Source organism: Microcaecilia unicolor, chromosome 6 (genome assembly GCF_901765095.1).
Source record: "Microcaecilia unicolor chromosome 6, aMicUni1.1, whole genome shotgun sequence".
NCBI lineage: Eukaryota > Metazoa > Chordata > Amphibia > Gymnophiona > Siphonopidae > Microcaecilia > Microcaecilia unicolor.
In genome coordinates this window covers 73,233,815-73,248,162 of record NC_044036.1, presented here as the reverse complement: position 1 = coordinate 73,248,162, position 14,348 = coordinate 73,233,815, and the positions used below count along the sequence as shown (strand labels likewise).

Below are 14,348 nucleotides of genomic sequence, written 5' to 3'. Positions count from 1 at the left end.
CCAACGTAATGAGAAGGGACCAAACCAGGGCCGCCACTCCAGCTCAAGGGGAGGAAGAGCCTCTAACCTCTAGATTTAGTTTGTACCCAGTAAATTCCTCATATTCTCTAAAACATTCCACTAACACCTGTAAAGAGTTTTCCAAGTTTAATAGATGGACCAATAGATCGTCAACCAAAGCTGCCATCTTGAAAGCATTAGTACCTATAGGAATGCAGTCAATTTCAGGGTTATTTAAAATATCTTAAATGAGAGGATCCAGGATTAAAACAAACAAGGGGGAGGAAAGGGCAGCCCTGACGGGTCACCTGAGCTATGCTAATTGGGTCAGAGAACACCCCATTTACCCAGATTCGAGCTTTAGGTTATAATCCCCTAGGCTATATTTTTGCAAGGCAGCTAGCATAAATTGCCAGCAGAACCTATCAAAGGCCTTTTGTACATCAAAACTCACTAAAAGGGAACACAGGTTACGATGGTAAAACCACTACCAGGGAAGCCAGAATTTTGCATAGATGTTTAAATACCCACTCCTCCCTAACAAAGCCTACTTGTGGGTCAGCGATCAGCTGAGAAAGTACAAGAGTACACGGACTAAACAGTTAGGTATCACCTTAGTTAAAAGCTTTATTACAAAAGTTAAGGAGGGAAATTGAGTGGTAGGACTCAGGCAAAGAATGATCCCTACCTGGTTTAGGCAGGACCACAATTTGCATCATGGACAGAGAATACAGCATACTCTTCGCTACTAATATTGAATGAAACATCCCTGTCAAAGGGGAGGCAACTTATAAAATTCTGCCTGAAATCCATCTGGCTCCGGGGCTTTATGGTTGGGGCTATGACAAATAACCAATTTAACTTCACACATTGAAATGGTTCCCTGAAGGATCTGGAGAGAATCTACATCTAAAGATGGAAGATCCATACTATTCAAATTGGTTGTACCATCCAAATCCAGTTCCGAATCTGAATGATAAAGAGAAGGCCCCCCCCCCCCCCACCATGATCTCAAGAAAGGCTCCCACTGTATATCTCATCAGCATCACAGCAGAAGTCAGCAAAATTAAGGCTGTCCAGCAGGTCGTGAATGGTGATCCACAAAGGCCTTACTTAGATTCCTGCACCGAGGTAAAGATCCTGGGTTGACCCTGGTCTGTCATGTGAAGTTGAACTGGATAGAGAAGTGCAAATGGCACTTTCTGTTGAAACAAGCTAGAGCAGAGTGGAGCAAATTGCTGTCTCTGAGCAGACACCTTCAGAGAATAGTCCTGGAAACAGAGAAGACGCCGTCCACTGTATTCCAATTGTTTCCCTGCCCTGAGAGACTGCAGAATCATAGTCTTATAAGCAAAGTTCAAGAATAGCATTATAACCATTCTAGGCTGTTGATCTCCTTGACATTTCAATCCAAACCTATGGGTTCGTTCAATCCAAGAAGTCCCACAGTGTCTGGAAGCACTAGAGATGTAGTAAACAAGGATTCAAGAATACCTCTCAGTTCTGCATCTGTAACCGATTCTGGGATGCCCACCACCCAGAGGTTGTTCCGGGATGAGCAATTTTCCAAATCATTGATTCTTCCTCCAGGGCCTGTACACCTTGGACGTTAGCTCGCGACGCAATGCCTCCGCAGACTGGGTGGCGTCCTCTACTTCAGCCAAACGCACCTGAAAACCTCTCACATCCACTTTGAGGCTCTCTAGTCATCCTTCCACCAAATCCATTTTATCAAAAAGTTTCTGGAATTTATCTCCCCAGGTCTTATTCATAAGCGAGGCAACTTCTTGTGAAATTTCCACTACCCAGAGAGAGCCCACCAAAGGGCCAGGTGAATTAGCAGCGTCAGCCATCTTGGTATTTTGGATGTGGTTTTTATCTTGGTCCTTACGCAGGAGTTTGGGCACCATAGATAGTCCAGAAGGGAGGGGGGTCCAACCCAAGAGCAGAAAGTCAAAATCCCACAGATAAATTCAACAAAGAGGATGAAGGGGCAAGCTCAGAATGTATACTACCATTTATAACCCTGTGCTATAAAAATGGTTATTACTTACAAATTTATGTTCACATCACATATAATGCCTTCTGTTATATTACTATCATGTATTCCACTACCATGTAACCCAAAATCCTTCTGTAACACCAAATATCTACTCTTTTCTCTTTCCCACTATCCATGATGTATTGTAAGCCACATTGAGCCTGCAAAGAGGTGGGATAATGTGGGATTCAAATGCAACAAATAAAATAAATAAAATAAATCACAATATTCTGCTTTGGTACTTACTGTTTCATCCTGATGTTTCTCATTCTGTTGTGAGACGTAAAGTTGTAGGTCTCTGTTTTGATGCATCAAGTCATCCTTCTCTTTAAGAATATATTCTCTGTCAACAAGTTTATTCTCAAGTTCAAGGATCTTTTCATTAGCTTGTGCCAGGAGAGAAACCAACTCAGCATTTTTAACTTCTGTAGCATGTTTTTCTTTTTCACTGCAATGCTGTTCCTTCATCTGACTAATATAAATATCAAATCATGTGCCTTAAATACTTCATTCATAAAAATGACAAAAGGAGATCAATATTTGTTTTAAAAAATACATTTGGACTTTTGAAAAAAGAAAAGGAACATCATCTGATTCTGATGGTATCAGCATTTCCAATACAATTGAGAAACTATTTCACTCTTTTTCCCCTCTTTGAAAGCCAGGAGTACTTCAGGAAGCTTCTATAGAACCAATATAATGTGCAATGCATCATTTTATTGTTGCTCTTAGAGTATAAAGCATCAATAGACTTCACAAAAATTGTACTTTGATTATGCCAGGCAGACTTTATTTCCCACATTAACTAAGCTACCCCACTGTACAGGTTTATTCCCAATGCAATACTATTTCAAAAAACGAGAACTGCAAATACATTTTAAAAATTCCTTTTTAAGTCTAAGACTACGATAACAATGAATGCACCCATTGTGAAAAGAATTTAATTACTATAAGAATTAATATAAAATTGGAGAGCAAATCTTCAGTAAAGTGAAATTAATCACCTGTAGCAGATGTTCTCTGAGGACAGCAGGACACATATTGCCATACATGGGCAACATCCAACAGAGTCCGGCAAGGATGCTATCCAGCATATTAAGAAACCACTCATGTGGTTGCATCACTCTGCTCAGTCTGTCATCTTTACCACCTAGGTATGTGGCTCTGAGCACCATGCCATAGCTGGATGCCCAATGCTACATCTTGACTGCCTCCTGACATAAGAGGTACAAACCCATACTTCCCTGCTTGTTCACATAGTACATTTAGGTGGTGTTGATTACGTCTTCTTTTCACCAAATCAGTTAGAAAGACTGCTGTTAGATAGGAAAGCTAGGCAAACATCATGAGTGGTTTATTTTAGTAAATCTCCAGATATGTAGGGACATATTTGTTACTGTTCTCTTGATTTCTTTTAGTTTAATTATTATTTATTTATTAGGATTTATTTACTGCCTTTTTGAAGTAATTCACTCAAGGCAGTGTACTGTAAGAATAAATCAAACATAAGCAATAGACAATTATAGCAGTAATATGCTGTGTAACTGTTCTCTTCTTTCCCCCTGTGATGTGGGCTATTGGTCGCTTATAAATAATACTATGTATGTATTTTGTGAACATTACAAATTAAAAAAAAAATTAACAATTTAACCAATCAAAAACAGCAGCTGACCGGCTAATTTTCAGTGGCACTTAAGCGGTTATCATCACTGAAAATTAGCGGTTAGCGCTTGAAAGCCGGCTATTTTGGAGCCATTTTGGGGGCACAGTCAGCATTTGGCTGGTTAAATGTTGATATTCAGCACTTAACTGGCCAGGGTAACTGCATAAATGGGACCACATAAAACACAGTCCTACCTTTATGCAGCAACCCATGGCCGTTTAAGTGCTGAATACCGACTTAAGTGGCCAAGCGTTAGTCGGTGCTGCATAAACCGGATATTCAGTGCAAACGTCCGGACATGGCCTGGGAGTAATGCTGGTAACAGCAAAACATTCACTGGTGCCAGCTGAGTATTTACCCCAAAATGTTTAGTAAATATTGAAAACACATCTTAACTTCTACTTTAATATGTGTTAAACCAATCTGGAGGTCACTAAATTTAACACACACTAACAAACCAAGGGCCCTGTTTATTAAGGTGCGCAAGCGTTTTTACAGTGTGCTAAAAATTAGCACACGCCAACCAGGTAGATGCCCATAGGAATATTATGGGCATCTACACAGTTAGCACACATTAATGCTTAGTGCGCAATAAAAACACTAAAACGCCTCTAATGCAGCTTAGTAAACAGGGCCCCAAGTATGTACTAAAAATGCACATCCCTCATGATTACAGAACAGTTTTGAGAACATGGGGCACTAGTTTGTTTAGACTACCCACTACCTAATTGACTGCCTTGAACAGAACAAATCGCCTAATCCTCCCTGTATGCAAACATATATGATGTGGCAACATGAATCATGCATACAGTACTTGTGCCGCTTAAACACATACTGTGCACCCAGTTCTCCGAGTTTTAAATAAAATTTAATACACCAAGTCCACATTCATTTTTCATGTTGAATTTGGAACTGTTTTTTTATTCCTTATAATACACAGTAAAATACTACAGATTTAACTCTAGAACATTAGTATCAGTCTTCAAGAACAGCTGAGAAAATGAGGATATATCTAGTTGAACTGCTTGTTTGCCCCCATTAAACAAGTACTAAGCTCATATCAGCTAGTGTTTCCATTGTAGTACTAAAACTCTTTCAGGCAGCTAGTGATGGTGGTCCACACAGCAGCAATTGGTGTAAACAGACATTGCTGAAGTCCATAGGTTGAGGATAGCTTTCCGCCTTGCTTTCAATAAGTCAACAGGGTAGTGAAAAGATGTACATGAAAGTAAAATAATCACACAAGAACATTACTATTATATTAAAAAATTATCTACCTCAACTGTTCTTCGACACTTTTAAATTTAGTTTCAAATTTGTTACATTTTTCTTGCAGTGTTGCTCGTTCTTTTTCACAGTTCATCAAATTTTTTTGTACAGTTTCTTCTTCTGCTTGAACCTAAAACAAAAATCAAACTTATTTCTAGTTATGTTTACACACAATTGAATAATTCCCTCTATTAGTCTATACAAATATTCTTACTGTTGCTGCATCTATCCTTTTGAGAGGCCCTTTTACTAAACTGCATTAGGCGCTAATGCAGCTTAAAATGGCGTACCACGGGATGTGCTAAGGTGCCCTGTGGTAACAGCCAAATGTGCATACACTAACTGCATGCTAAAATATTTACATTTTTTTTTTTAAAAGGTGTGTCTGAGGGCAGAGAGGGGTGTTCCTGCCCTAATCAGTTAACACCACTACATTACTGCACTTTGATTAGCACAGGAATAGCGTTTTTTAATGGCCACGTGCTAATGGCAACATTAGCGTTTATTCTAAATGCAAAAACTTCCACTCAGTACAAAATTACAATAGTGTATGGGGAAAAGCCTCAAAGAGCTCCCAGATCAAATATCAATCTGTCGGAGCTAGAACAGACCAACTGGTCTTCTCTTCATCATAGGCAAAAACCCCTTTTAAGCAGCCCCGGAAAATTTTTTCTGGGACCGCAGTAAACGCTGTGTAACGAGTTCCAATAATTACCCGAGACCTTGAAGACGCAGCGAAACGCTGGCCAACATCGGCTCAGAGTAACCCAACAGGGAACAGTGCAGCGTGAAGCAGTAGTAATACTGAATACCAAGCAATAAAGCTAAGTGCATTGCATTATATTTAAGTATGTTACAGAAATTAACATGCTTTTTCTCTAAAAAAATTCTTATCTTCAAAAAAATAAAAAACTTAGAAAATTTACTGCGGTCCCAGAAAAAATTTTTCCGGGGCTGCTTAAAAGGGGTTTTTGCCTATGATGAAGAGAAGACCAGTTGGTCTGTTCTACCTCCGACAGATTGATATTTGATCCGACAGATTGATATTTGATCTGGGAGCTCTTTGAGGCTTTTCCCCATACACTATTGTAATTTTGTACTGAGTGGAAGTTTTTGCATTTAGAATTTGTTCTTATCTCCACACCACCAAACATATTTGTTTAGTTAACATTAGCGTTTAGCCATTAATACAGAAAATTAAAAAAAAAATAGAAAAGAGCCATTTTTACTGCTGCAGTAAAAAAGGCCTTCACGTGCAGGAACGGAACACTATGGTCATTTATTTACTGCAGCTTAGTAACAGGACCCCTGAGTTAGCAATTTTTGAGTGTCAGCAACCATCAAGTACATCAGAAAGTAGCAAAAGAGTTAACAGTACACAGAACAAACAAAACAGAAGCATGCACTCATTTATAATAACTCCCCCACAAACACAAGATCCAATATAAACACAAAGGTGGGAAAAAAAGTTAACCATTCAAAATACGGCTCCAAGCTATAGAAGTCAGTGTTCCAAAAAGGTTGCCTTGTAGCCTGGAAGAGAAGCCCTGCCAGAGATGCAAGGTCATGTATATAGTGTTGCTCCAATGAAAAAATACCAATCATCTGGGTATGCCACATGTGAAAAGTGGGTGCCACAGAGGAAAAACAGTTCTACAGAACAACACAAAGGGTCAGCCCAATTACTTGGTATTTCATAAAAGACTGAAAACTCTCCTCTTTGAGAGGTTTCTAGCCATTGATGGAGTACCTTAGATTGCAACTGGCCATCAATGGTTTATATTTGATATTTTGTTTATGGATTTGTAAACATTGTCTGTTGTTTATTTACTGTTAGCCACATTGAATTCAAGTATGTTTGGAACAGTGTGGGGGTATGAATGTAAAAATAAATAAATACATTCAGAATAAAGCACGAAAGGCGTCCACACACTTATCAACTCCAGGACCAGCGGAAGAGAACGCTGTGGGTCTGTTAAGACCGTCAACAAACCATCTGCAAACACCAGGATCTTGAGAGCATAAGATCAAACTATCAGCCCCATAACCCCCTCTTCCCCTGCAACAAGCACAACAAAGGCTCCAGAGTGAGAAGAAACAGAAGAAGAGAGAGAGGACAACCCTGCTTTGTGCCCCATTCAATAGAGAATGAATTCATGTGGATACCATTCACCACCGTTTCATTTGCTTAACGAGGGAGCACCTCACGAGTTACAGCTTCATTATAATAAGCTAAAAGTGGTCCACATAATTGGATCTTATAAAATCCACCCAAAAAGCCATGGGGATTTATGTGGCTGGGTAAGTTTAATTGCTCACTGAAGCTCCTCAGCTTGGAGGGGACTGTTGAAATAGGTCAGTGCTTCTGGGGAAAATTTTGAAAGACCCAAGATTTTGTAAATACGCCAATTGGTACATAGAAAAATCCACCCCTTTTCAATAGATATCTTGAAAATAATCCTGTGAAATGCCATCTATCTTTTCAATGAGGGAATAAGGAACCCCATCCTGGGACTTCATGACCACAACAGCCGGTCACTTGTGCCATTCCTTAGTAACTTGTACTAAACATTTTCCAGGTTTGTTGCCAAACTGATGAAATTTATATTTTCGAAAGAGCAGGGACCTCTGGGTTTGTTTGTGCAAAAGAGAGTTTATCTCCTTGCATTGCCAAAAAAAAAACCGCTCCTTATTGGCCACAGTAGATGTATGGATATAGGTCCCTTTATGTTTTCGCATAGTCCATTCTAAGGTGATTATACCATTAGTAATTTATTACGAGCACTTGTGAAAGCTAAAATATTTCCCCTTAAAACTTTTAGCAGTTTCCCAAAAAAGAAGTGGCTCAGTGGCATGTTATCTATTAGTTTGACAATAAGCATTCCATTTAGTGGACAGATAAGACTGAAATTCCTGGTCCTTACACAAATAAGAAGAGAAATGCCACAACTTCGCTTGTTGGTAAAAGGACTCCATCCTGATGTCCACCCAGACCATCAAGTGGTCTGATATTTCTTCAGGGCCAATCTCAGCATCTAAAAAACGAGCAAAGCTGGAAGTAGACAGCAGGATGCAGTGTATACAAAACAGAGAGCCATGGGCTCGAGAAAGATATGTATAATCCCCTCATTTGGGAGTGGAGGAGACGCCACAAGTCCAGAGCCCTACAAGAGGAGCGCAAAGCACCCTTATCACCAGGTTGCAGTGAAATGGTGGTTGACTTATCAAGGGCCTGATCATGACTAAATTAAAATCACTCAACACAATTAAAGGTATACCAAGATGTGGAGAGCAAAGTTGTGTCAAAGAAGTCAAAAACGGGGGGGGGGGGGGGGGGGGGGGGGGGGGGGTCCTAATGATTAAGGCCAGTCATCACCAATAACAGCATAGTGCACCTCCTTAGCCAGTCAGTCCTCCAAAACCGCAATTAAGCGGGCATCCGATATCATTTCGGGGAGTCCAATGAAGCGCAAATTATCCCTGTGGGAGTGGTTTTCCAAATCCTCAAGCTTTACAGCCTGTGTAACTGTTCCCGCAGTGACTCCATCTCTCCTGCCATCGCTGTTTGAGAGTCCTCTATTGTGGAGACCGTGTGGTTTAGTGCTCATTATAGCTCTTGAGCGGGTTATATATTTGTCCATTGACCGAGGGAAGACAGGCAAGAAGAGAAAAACCAATAGGATCTCCAAAAGAATGGTGAATTGCAAAGATGTAGGCCGGGAGACAACAGCAAAAGAAACATGTCTGCCTGTTCCTACTGCACCATGTGACTCCGCTTGAAAATTATATTAATACCAGTTCTTTATGAATATGAAAAGGAATTAGTAAAATTTTCTTTTTTAAGGAAGCATAAAAATAAAATAAAAGCAAAACATGTAGGGCTTCTTTTACAGAAGGATTAACATTGCCTACATGTGGAGTTGTTATCACATGGCACCATAAATGAAGCATACCAGCTCATTGGTTAGAACAGCCTAGGCACCAAGCAGCTCTCAATGAAGTCCTCCCCCCCTCACCCAGTCTGTGACAAAGCTAACTGCACACAGAGCAAATACAGATGTTCTGTAGCAGTCCATTTTTCCCACTGTGTTCTTGTTTAATTTTTGGACTTTAAGTAAACTTTACTGATTAGGAATAAAAGCCTGGACTAGACCATATTTTTGTGAATTGAGGGCCTCTTTTAACTAAACTGTGCTAGCAATTCCCATGCAACAAATGTGATGCAGCCCATTCAAAACTGGGCAGCGGCGCATTTGCCACGCCAGGAATCTCTAACATGTTTTACTAAAAGAGGCCCCGAGTGAGAATTAGGAGCAATGCCTAAAAGCCAAGGTGGCCTCCCAGCCCAAAGAACTCCTTCCAGACACTACAGAAACATATTACAGTAATCTCTAAAGATGATCGCCCCTGCTTTAACTTCTACCTAGGGAATGTCCAGTGAAGAGTAAAAAGGGGAGGGGTTCGACATACATGTTGTATATGAACTCTAGAGGGAAGCTCTTTGGCACAATGCAAGTTTTATGACATGTGTTAGCAGTAAATTTGAGAAACTGAGACCATATTTCACATGCCCCGGCTTAGGAATGAGGTTCATTCCTGTCAATGGTATGCACAAAACACTCATTTGGAGAAATTACAGAGAGAAAATTTATTTTTCATCATTTACTGTTTAGTAAACTAGCTCAGAATATGGTATTCAGTGGGCAATGTACAAAGAGGTTCTGCGGACTCTCTGCCATCTGCAGTACCAGCCAACAAGTCTCACATGCAAAACAATACTAATGAGCCAATCAGTATTCAAATGTGCATTACGAGGGATGCACAGAAAGGACTGCCTAACTTTTATGATGGAAAGTTTACAGGAGGTCTGGAGCAGCCGTAGCATGACAGTGACCTTGGCGGTGCAATCTCCCTATGGTGGAGAGGCTTTTGGCTGTACTGTAGTACGAAGAAAAAGGATAATAATCTAAGGTGAAGAGTAGAAATGCCTCTTCACCTCCCTACAGGAATCAGGACAAAGGGGAAGAAAAGCAAGCTCCACCTCTACCTTCCAAGGACTGGCAAGAGACAGCATTCAGGAATTGCGCTGGCAGAGCTGGCTGGCTGCAGAAAGCAGCTTGGAGCCTTCATGAATAGTTGAAATGCTCCAGGCAATTAGGAAGTGGAACTGGGAAGCAGCCAAGCACAGCAGGAAAGATTTGAAGCAGAATAAATTTTAATTCCACTGTCTGTACAGCTACCACAGAGGTGAGCCAGGCGTGTACGAGCTGCCAAGCCTTCCCTACTCCCCAGCATACAGAGCCGGCTGACAGCAGCTTCAGCGCTCAGTTGGGGTTTCTTTCTCCTATCTGGCTCAGCCAGCAGCAGGCATTTTCTGCTGAGGGATGGCAGGAGAGAGTCAGGACACAAACAGAGCAGAAGTACCAACTTTCTGCAGCTCCTTTTCATCGAAATAATCCAGACTAAGTATCAGTTTGGTTGTTAGCAAAAAATAGCTGTTTGGCTGTGATCAAAAACGTGAAAAAAAAAAGCTACACATGGCTTTCATACACACAGCTTGCATGGGTGTATAGAAGTGTTCTGGGTATGCGCATAGCAGTTACACTTACCGATTGACTGCTAGAATTTTTTTTTTTAGCATCGCTTGCTATTTCCACCTCGGTAATTTTTACCGAGGTAGAAATAGCAAGCACTACCTTATGGGGACTTTTGTGCATCAGCCCCTAAGTGCTTTGAAAATGAGCCTCATAACCTTCTAGAAAACCATAACTTGTACTAGTTAAGGGGTCCTTTTACGAAGCAGCTGTAAAAGGACCTCTGCGGTGGCATCGGAAAGCTGGTTTGCTTCGCGCTGCGGAAACAGTGGTGCGGTAAGTGGAACACTTGCCACTTGGTAAGTGGAACATTTGCCATGCACCCATTTCTGGGGGAAACTGGACAGAAATTGTTTGGTACCAGAAATGCCGCACGGTGGGAACTGGCACTACTACCCACAGTAGCCCGAAGGTAGGGCCGAATCGCTGAACACCAAGCCTACAGTAGCCCTACTGCAGCTTGGTAAAAGGGCTCCTTAGAATCCTATCCTACCTGTTCTAGTTTTTCGGCCAGCTTCTCTTTATATTGTTCGAAAGCTTTCGTTAGTTGTTCAGCATTTTTCAAGGCTTCATTTCTTTGCTGCTCTGCTCTTTAAAAAAAACATTTTTTAATTAAAATTAATGATCATTTCAAAGGGGTTAGAAAAAAGTGAACAAAAAAAAGTTGATTAGGATAGGTATATTTTACATCATTGTCCTTTTATTTTGAAAAGTCTTTGGGGCCCTCTTTACTAAAGCTTAGTGTGTGCTAATGGAATTAGTACGTGCCAAATGCTAAGAAGTCCACTTTATACCATTGAGTTTCTTAGCCGTTAGCACATGCTAAGCTTTAGTAAAAGGGCCTCTATGTACACATTTTATCTAGTCTGCAACAGGATTTTTATTTTACATTTATACAGTTCAATATCTAGCAATTACCTCTGCCCCCATACTCAATCTACTAGGAAGTAAGGATTATGGTTAGCTACAATTTACTTAATAGAGATTTGCTATTTTATTATTAAGGCATTAGATACAGAGCAGAGCAATTTGCAGTCAGTGCATCAGACCACTTAGAAACCAGAGATGTCCTTCAAGACCAGACTATCTACATTTTAAAAATTTCAATTACGGTAAATTAATTCTCAATTCATCCTTTATAAATGTCCTCACAAGTGTGAGGAATTGTACTATTGATATATATGACCATCTTTGGGAAAAGGTGACTGAAGTCTCAGATCCAAAATGTTGAGAACGGCCAATTTTTCATGTCATGGGTCTATAAGCAGTCTGAAAAAGTCCCATATTTGAACTTCTGTAACTTTTTTATTTTTTCACATAAAAGGATGAGGTTTGTGTTGTATTACAAAGTGTTTGCTCTATCATAATCCAGTAAAATCTCTTTTGTTTCTGGAGACTTTAGTCACCTTTTCTCAGAGATGGCTACATATAATAACTATTTACATAAACAGATTAAGTTCTGTTTGTTACGACTTACAGCATCTTATCAAGAAAGAAATATAAAAATTAGTCAGGTCAACATTCAACTGCTATGGTGAACATTTTTTTGTAAGAATCAACTGCTGTGTTTAAATATATTACATATATTCAGTGCTGCTATCCAGAGAAGCAGCAGCACCAAATATATGAAGAGCTGCTGCCCTTACACCTATGCTGCATGATTGAGGACAGCCTTTCTGCTGGCCTAAATTAAACGCACAGCTATACAGATAAAAGGCAATTCTATAAGCTGATGCATAAAATTAGGCACCAATAGTGCATGCATGATATGGAAATCTAGCTCTTACATGCATCATTGGTGTCAACAATTGAAAGCTAGGCTTATAAGTGATAGGCGCTATTCTGTAACTAGTGCATGTTAAGTTGCTAAGTGTACAACTGCCATGGAGCATACATGTGGGTAGAGTACAGGCTTGTAATAGGTGTTGGCAAGCAAAGAATGCTACTTATAGAATACTATCAGTTGCACACATTAGATGGCACACACAGACGTGCCAACTTACACCACCCATTGGAATGCCATTAAGCTGGCATTGCCAAACTATTAGTGCACCACAGTGGCTCTGTGCCAGTATTCTACAATAGCTTAGATGCCCAAAAGCTGTTATAGAATTCGCACTAAGTGAACCTCATTGTGGCATCTACATCTTGGTATCAAATACAAAATTGCCTCACTCATGTGTGAATATTGCTGGCCGTCTCTGGAGTTAGACAAACACCTTCGCTCCATCCTGGATAATGCCAAGATGGTCCATAACAATTTTCTACAGCGCTATCTGGATAGTGCCACTGAAAATTCAGATAGGACACATATCCATATAGCAGCTGCCCCTATATACATAAGTGCTTTTGAATATCAGGCCAACTATTTCTAGTCTAAAATGAAACAAACTTTGAAGGACACTTATCAAATTTAGTCACCTCTTTCCTCGCTTTCTTTGTTCCAATAATTCATCTTTCAGATTTTTATACTCATCTTTAAAGGTTTGCAAAAAGTGTTCCTTTGACGACACCAGTTTTTGGCTTTCTTCCAGGCGAACTTTTGCATCTCTATGAAAATAAATTATTTTCAGATGTTAAGTAACATTTATCAAAAAGGTAGACACATCTAATATAAAACTATAAAAATGTTTGACTACTGTCAATATGGTTCTGATAAACATGCCTTAACGAAAATGCATTTACAGAAATCTTTTTAAACGCAAGTTTAATTAATAAGAGCTGGATCCACAGAATGTCCTCCTGGGAAAATTCTGTGGAAAAAATTTAAATTCTATGCAAAATTTTTGAAAATTCTGCACACAATATTTTGCAAATAAGGATGCAGAATTTTGCAGATTCAATGTTTTTGTGATGAACTCCCCCATCAAAAGGCTTGGCTCCTCCCCATCCCAGGCCTGACACTCTAAACTTTCTCTCTCTTCGGGCTTGTCTCCCAGCATTCTCTCTATCCCCTATCTCTCTTGTGTATATTCATTGTGGATATCCTGAAAACTCAACTGACCAGGAGGTCCCTGAGGATTAGGTTAAAAATCATTGCTCTAGAACAGGGGTGAGCAAACTTTGGCCCGAGGCTCACATTGGGAGCTCTCACTGGCTTTAGGAATTGGTGGTATAAGTCTCTGGTGAGGCCCCATTTAGAGTACTGCATGAAGTTCTGGAGACTGCACCTACGGAAAGATATAATCAGGATGGAGTTGGTCCAGAGGGCGGCTACAAAATTAGTAAGGGGATTTCTGTCGTAAAACATATAGAGACAGACTTAGGAACCTCAACATGTATACGCTGGAAGAGAGGCGAGAGTGAGGGGATAGAGACGTTTAAATACCTCAGTGGCATCAATATATAGAAGGCGAGCATTTTTCAAATGAAGGAAAACTCTGGATGAAGTTAAGAGGAAATACACTTAGGAGGAATCTAAGAACCAAAAGGGTGGTGGATGTATGGAATGACCTCCCGGTGGAGGTTGTGGAAATGAGGACTAGGTCAGAATTGAAGAAAGCATGGGACAGGCATGTGGGATCCTTTAGGAAAGGAAGAGTTAGGGGTTACTGAGGATGGGCACATACCATGACAATAAAAACGTCACTCCTAAGACAGGGTTATGTGGGGATAATTTTCCGTCCCATCCCAGCTGACATCATAGGGGCAGATAGCCAGTCGGCTGGGGAAAGCCCCTATGTCAGCTGGGGGCTGGAGAAACAAGCAGACAATCAGCTAAGGGAAAGCCCCTTGATGTCAGTTGGTTGGCGGGGGGGGGGGGGGGGGGGGGCAGAGAAAC

General features: G+C 40.5%; 1 protein-coding gene across 6 annotated transcripts in view; it reads right to left on the bottom strand.

Annotated features, from left to right (window-relative positions):
- The window catches only part of CCDC18 (coiled-coil domain containing 18), a 251,047-nt gene that overhangs the window by 178,188 nt on the left and 58,511 nt on the right, over positions 1 to 14,348 (bottom strand). For 5 of the 6 annotated variants that reach the window (XM_030205711.1, XM_030205709.1, XM_030205710.1 and 2 more), the window contains 4 exons: positions 12,989 to 13,117; positions 11,061 to 11,157; positions 4,982 to 5,103; positions 2,288 to 2,513 (listed from right to left, as the gene is read on the bottom strand). In XM_030205711.1, the coding sequence (XP_030061571.1) occupies positions 2,288 to 2,513; positions 4,982 to 5,103; positions 11,061 to 11,157; positions 12,989 to 13,117 (574 nt within the window). Of the gene's footprint in view, positions 1 to 2,287; positions 2,514 to 4,981; positions 5,104 to 11,060; positions 11,158 to 12,988; positions 13,118 to 14,348 lie in introns of those variants that run through there. The other variant, XM_030205713.1, reaches the window with a different exon arrangement.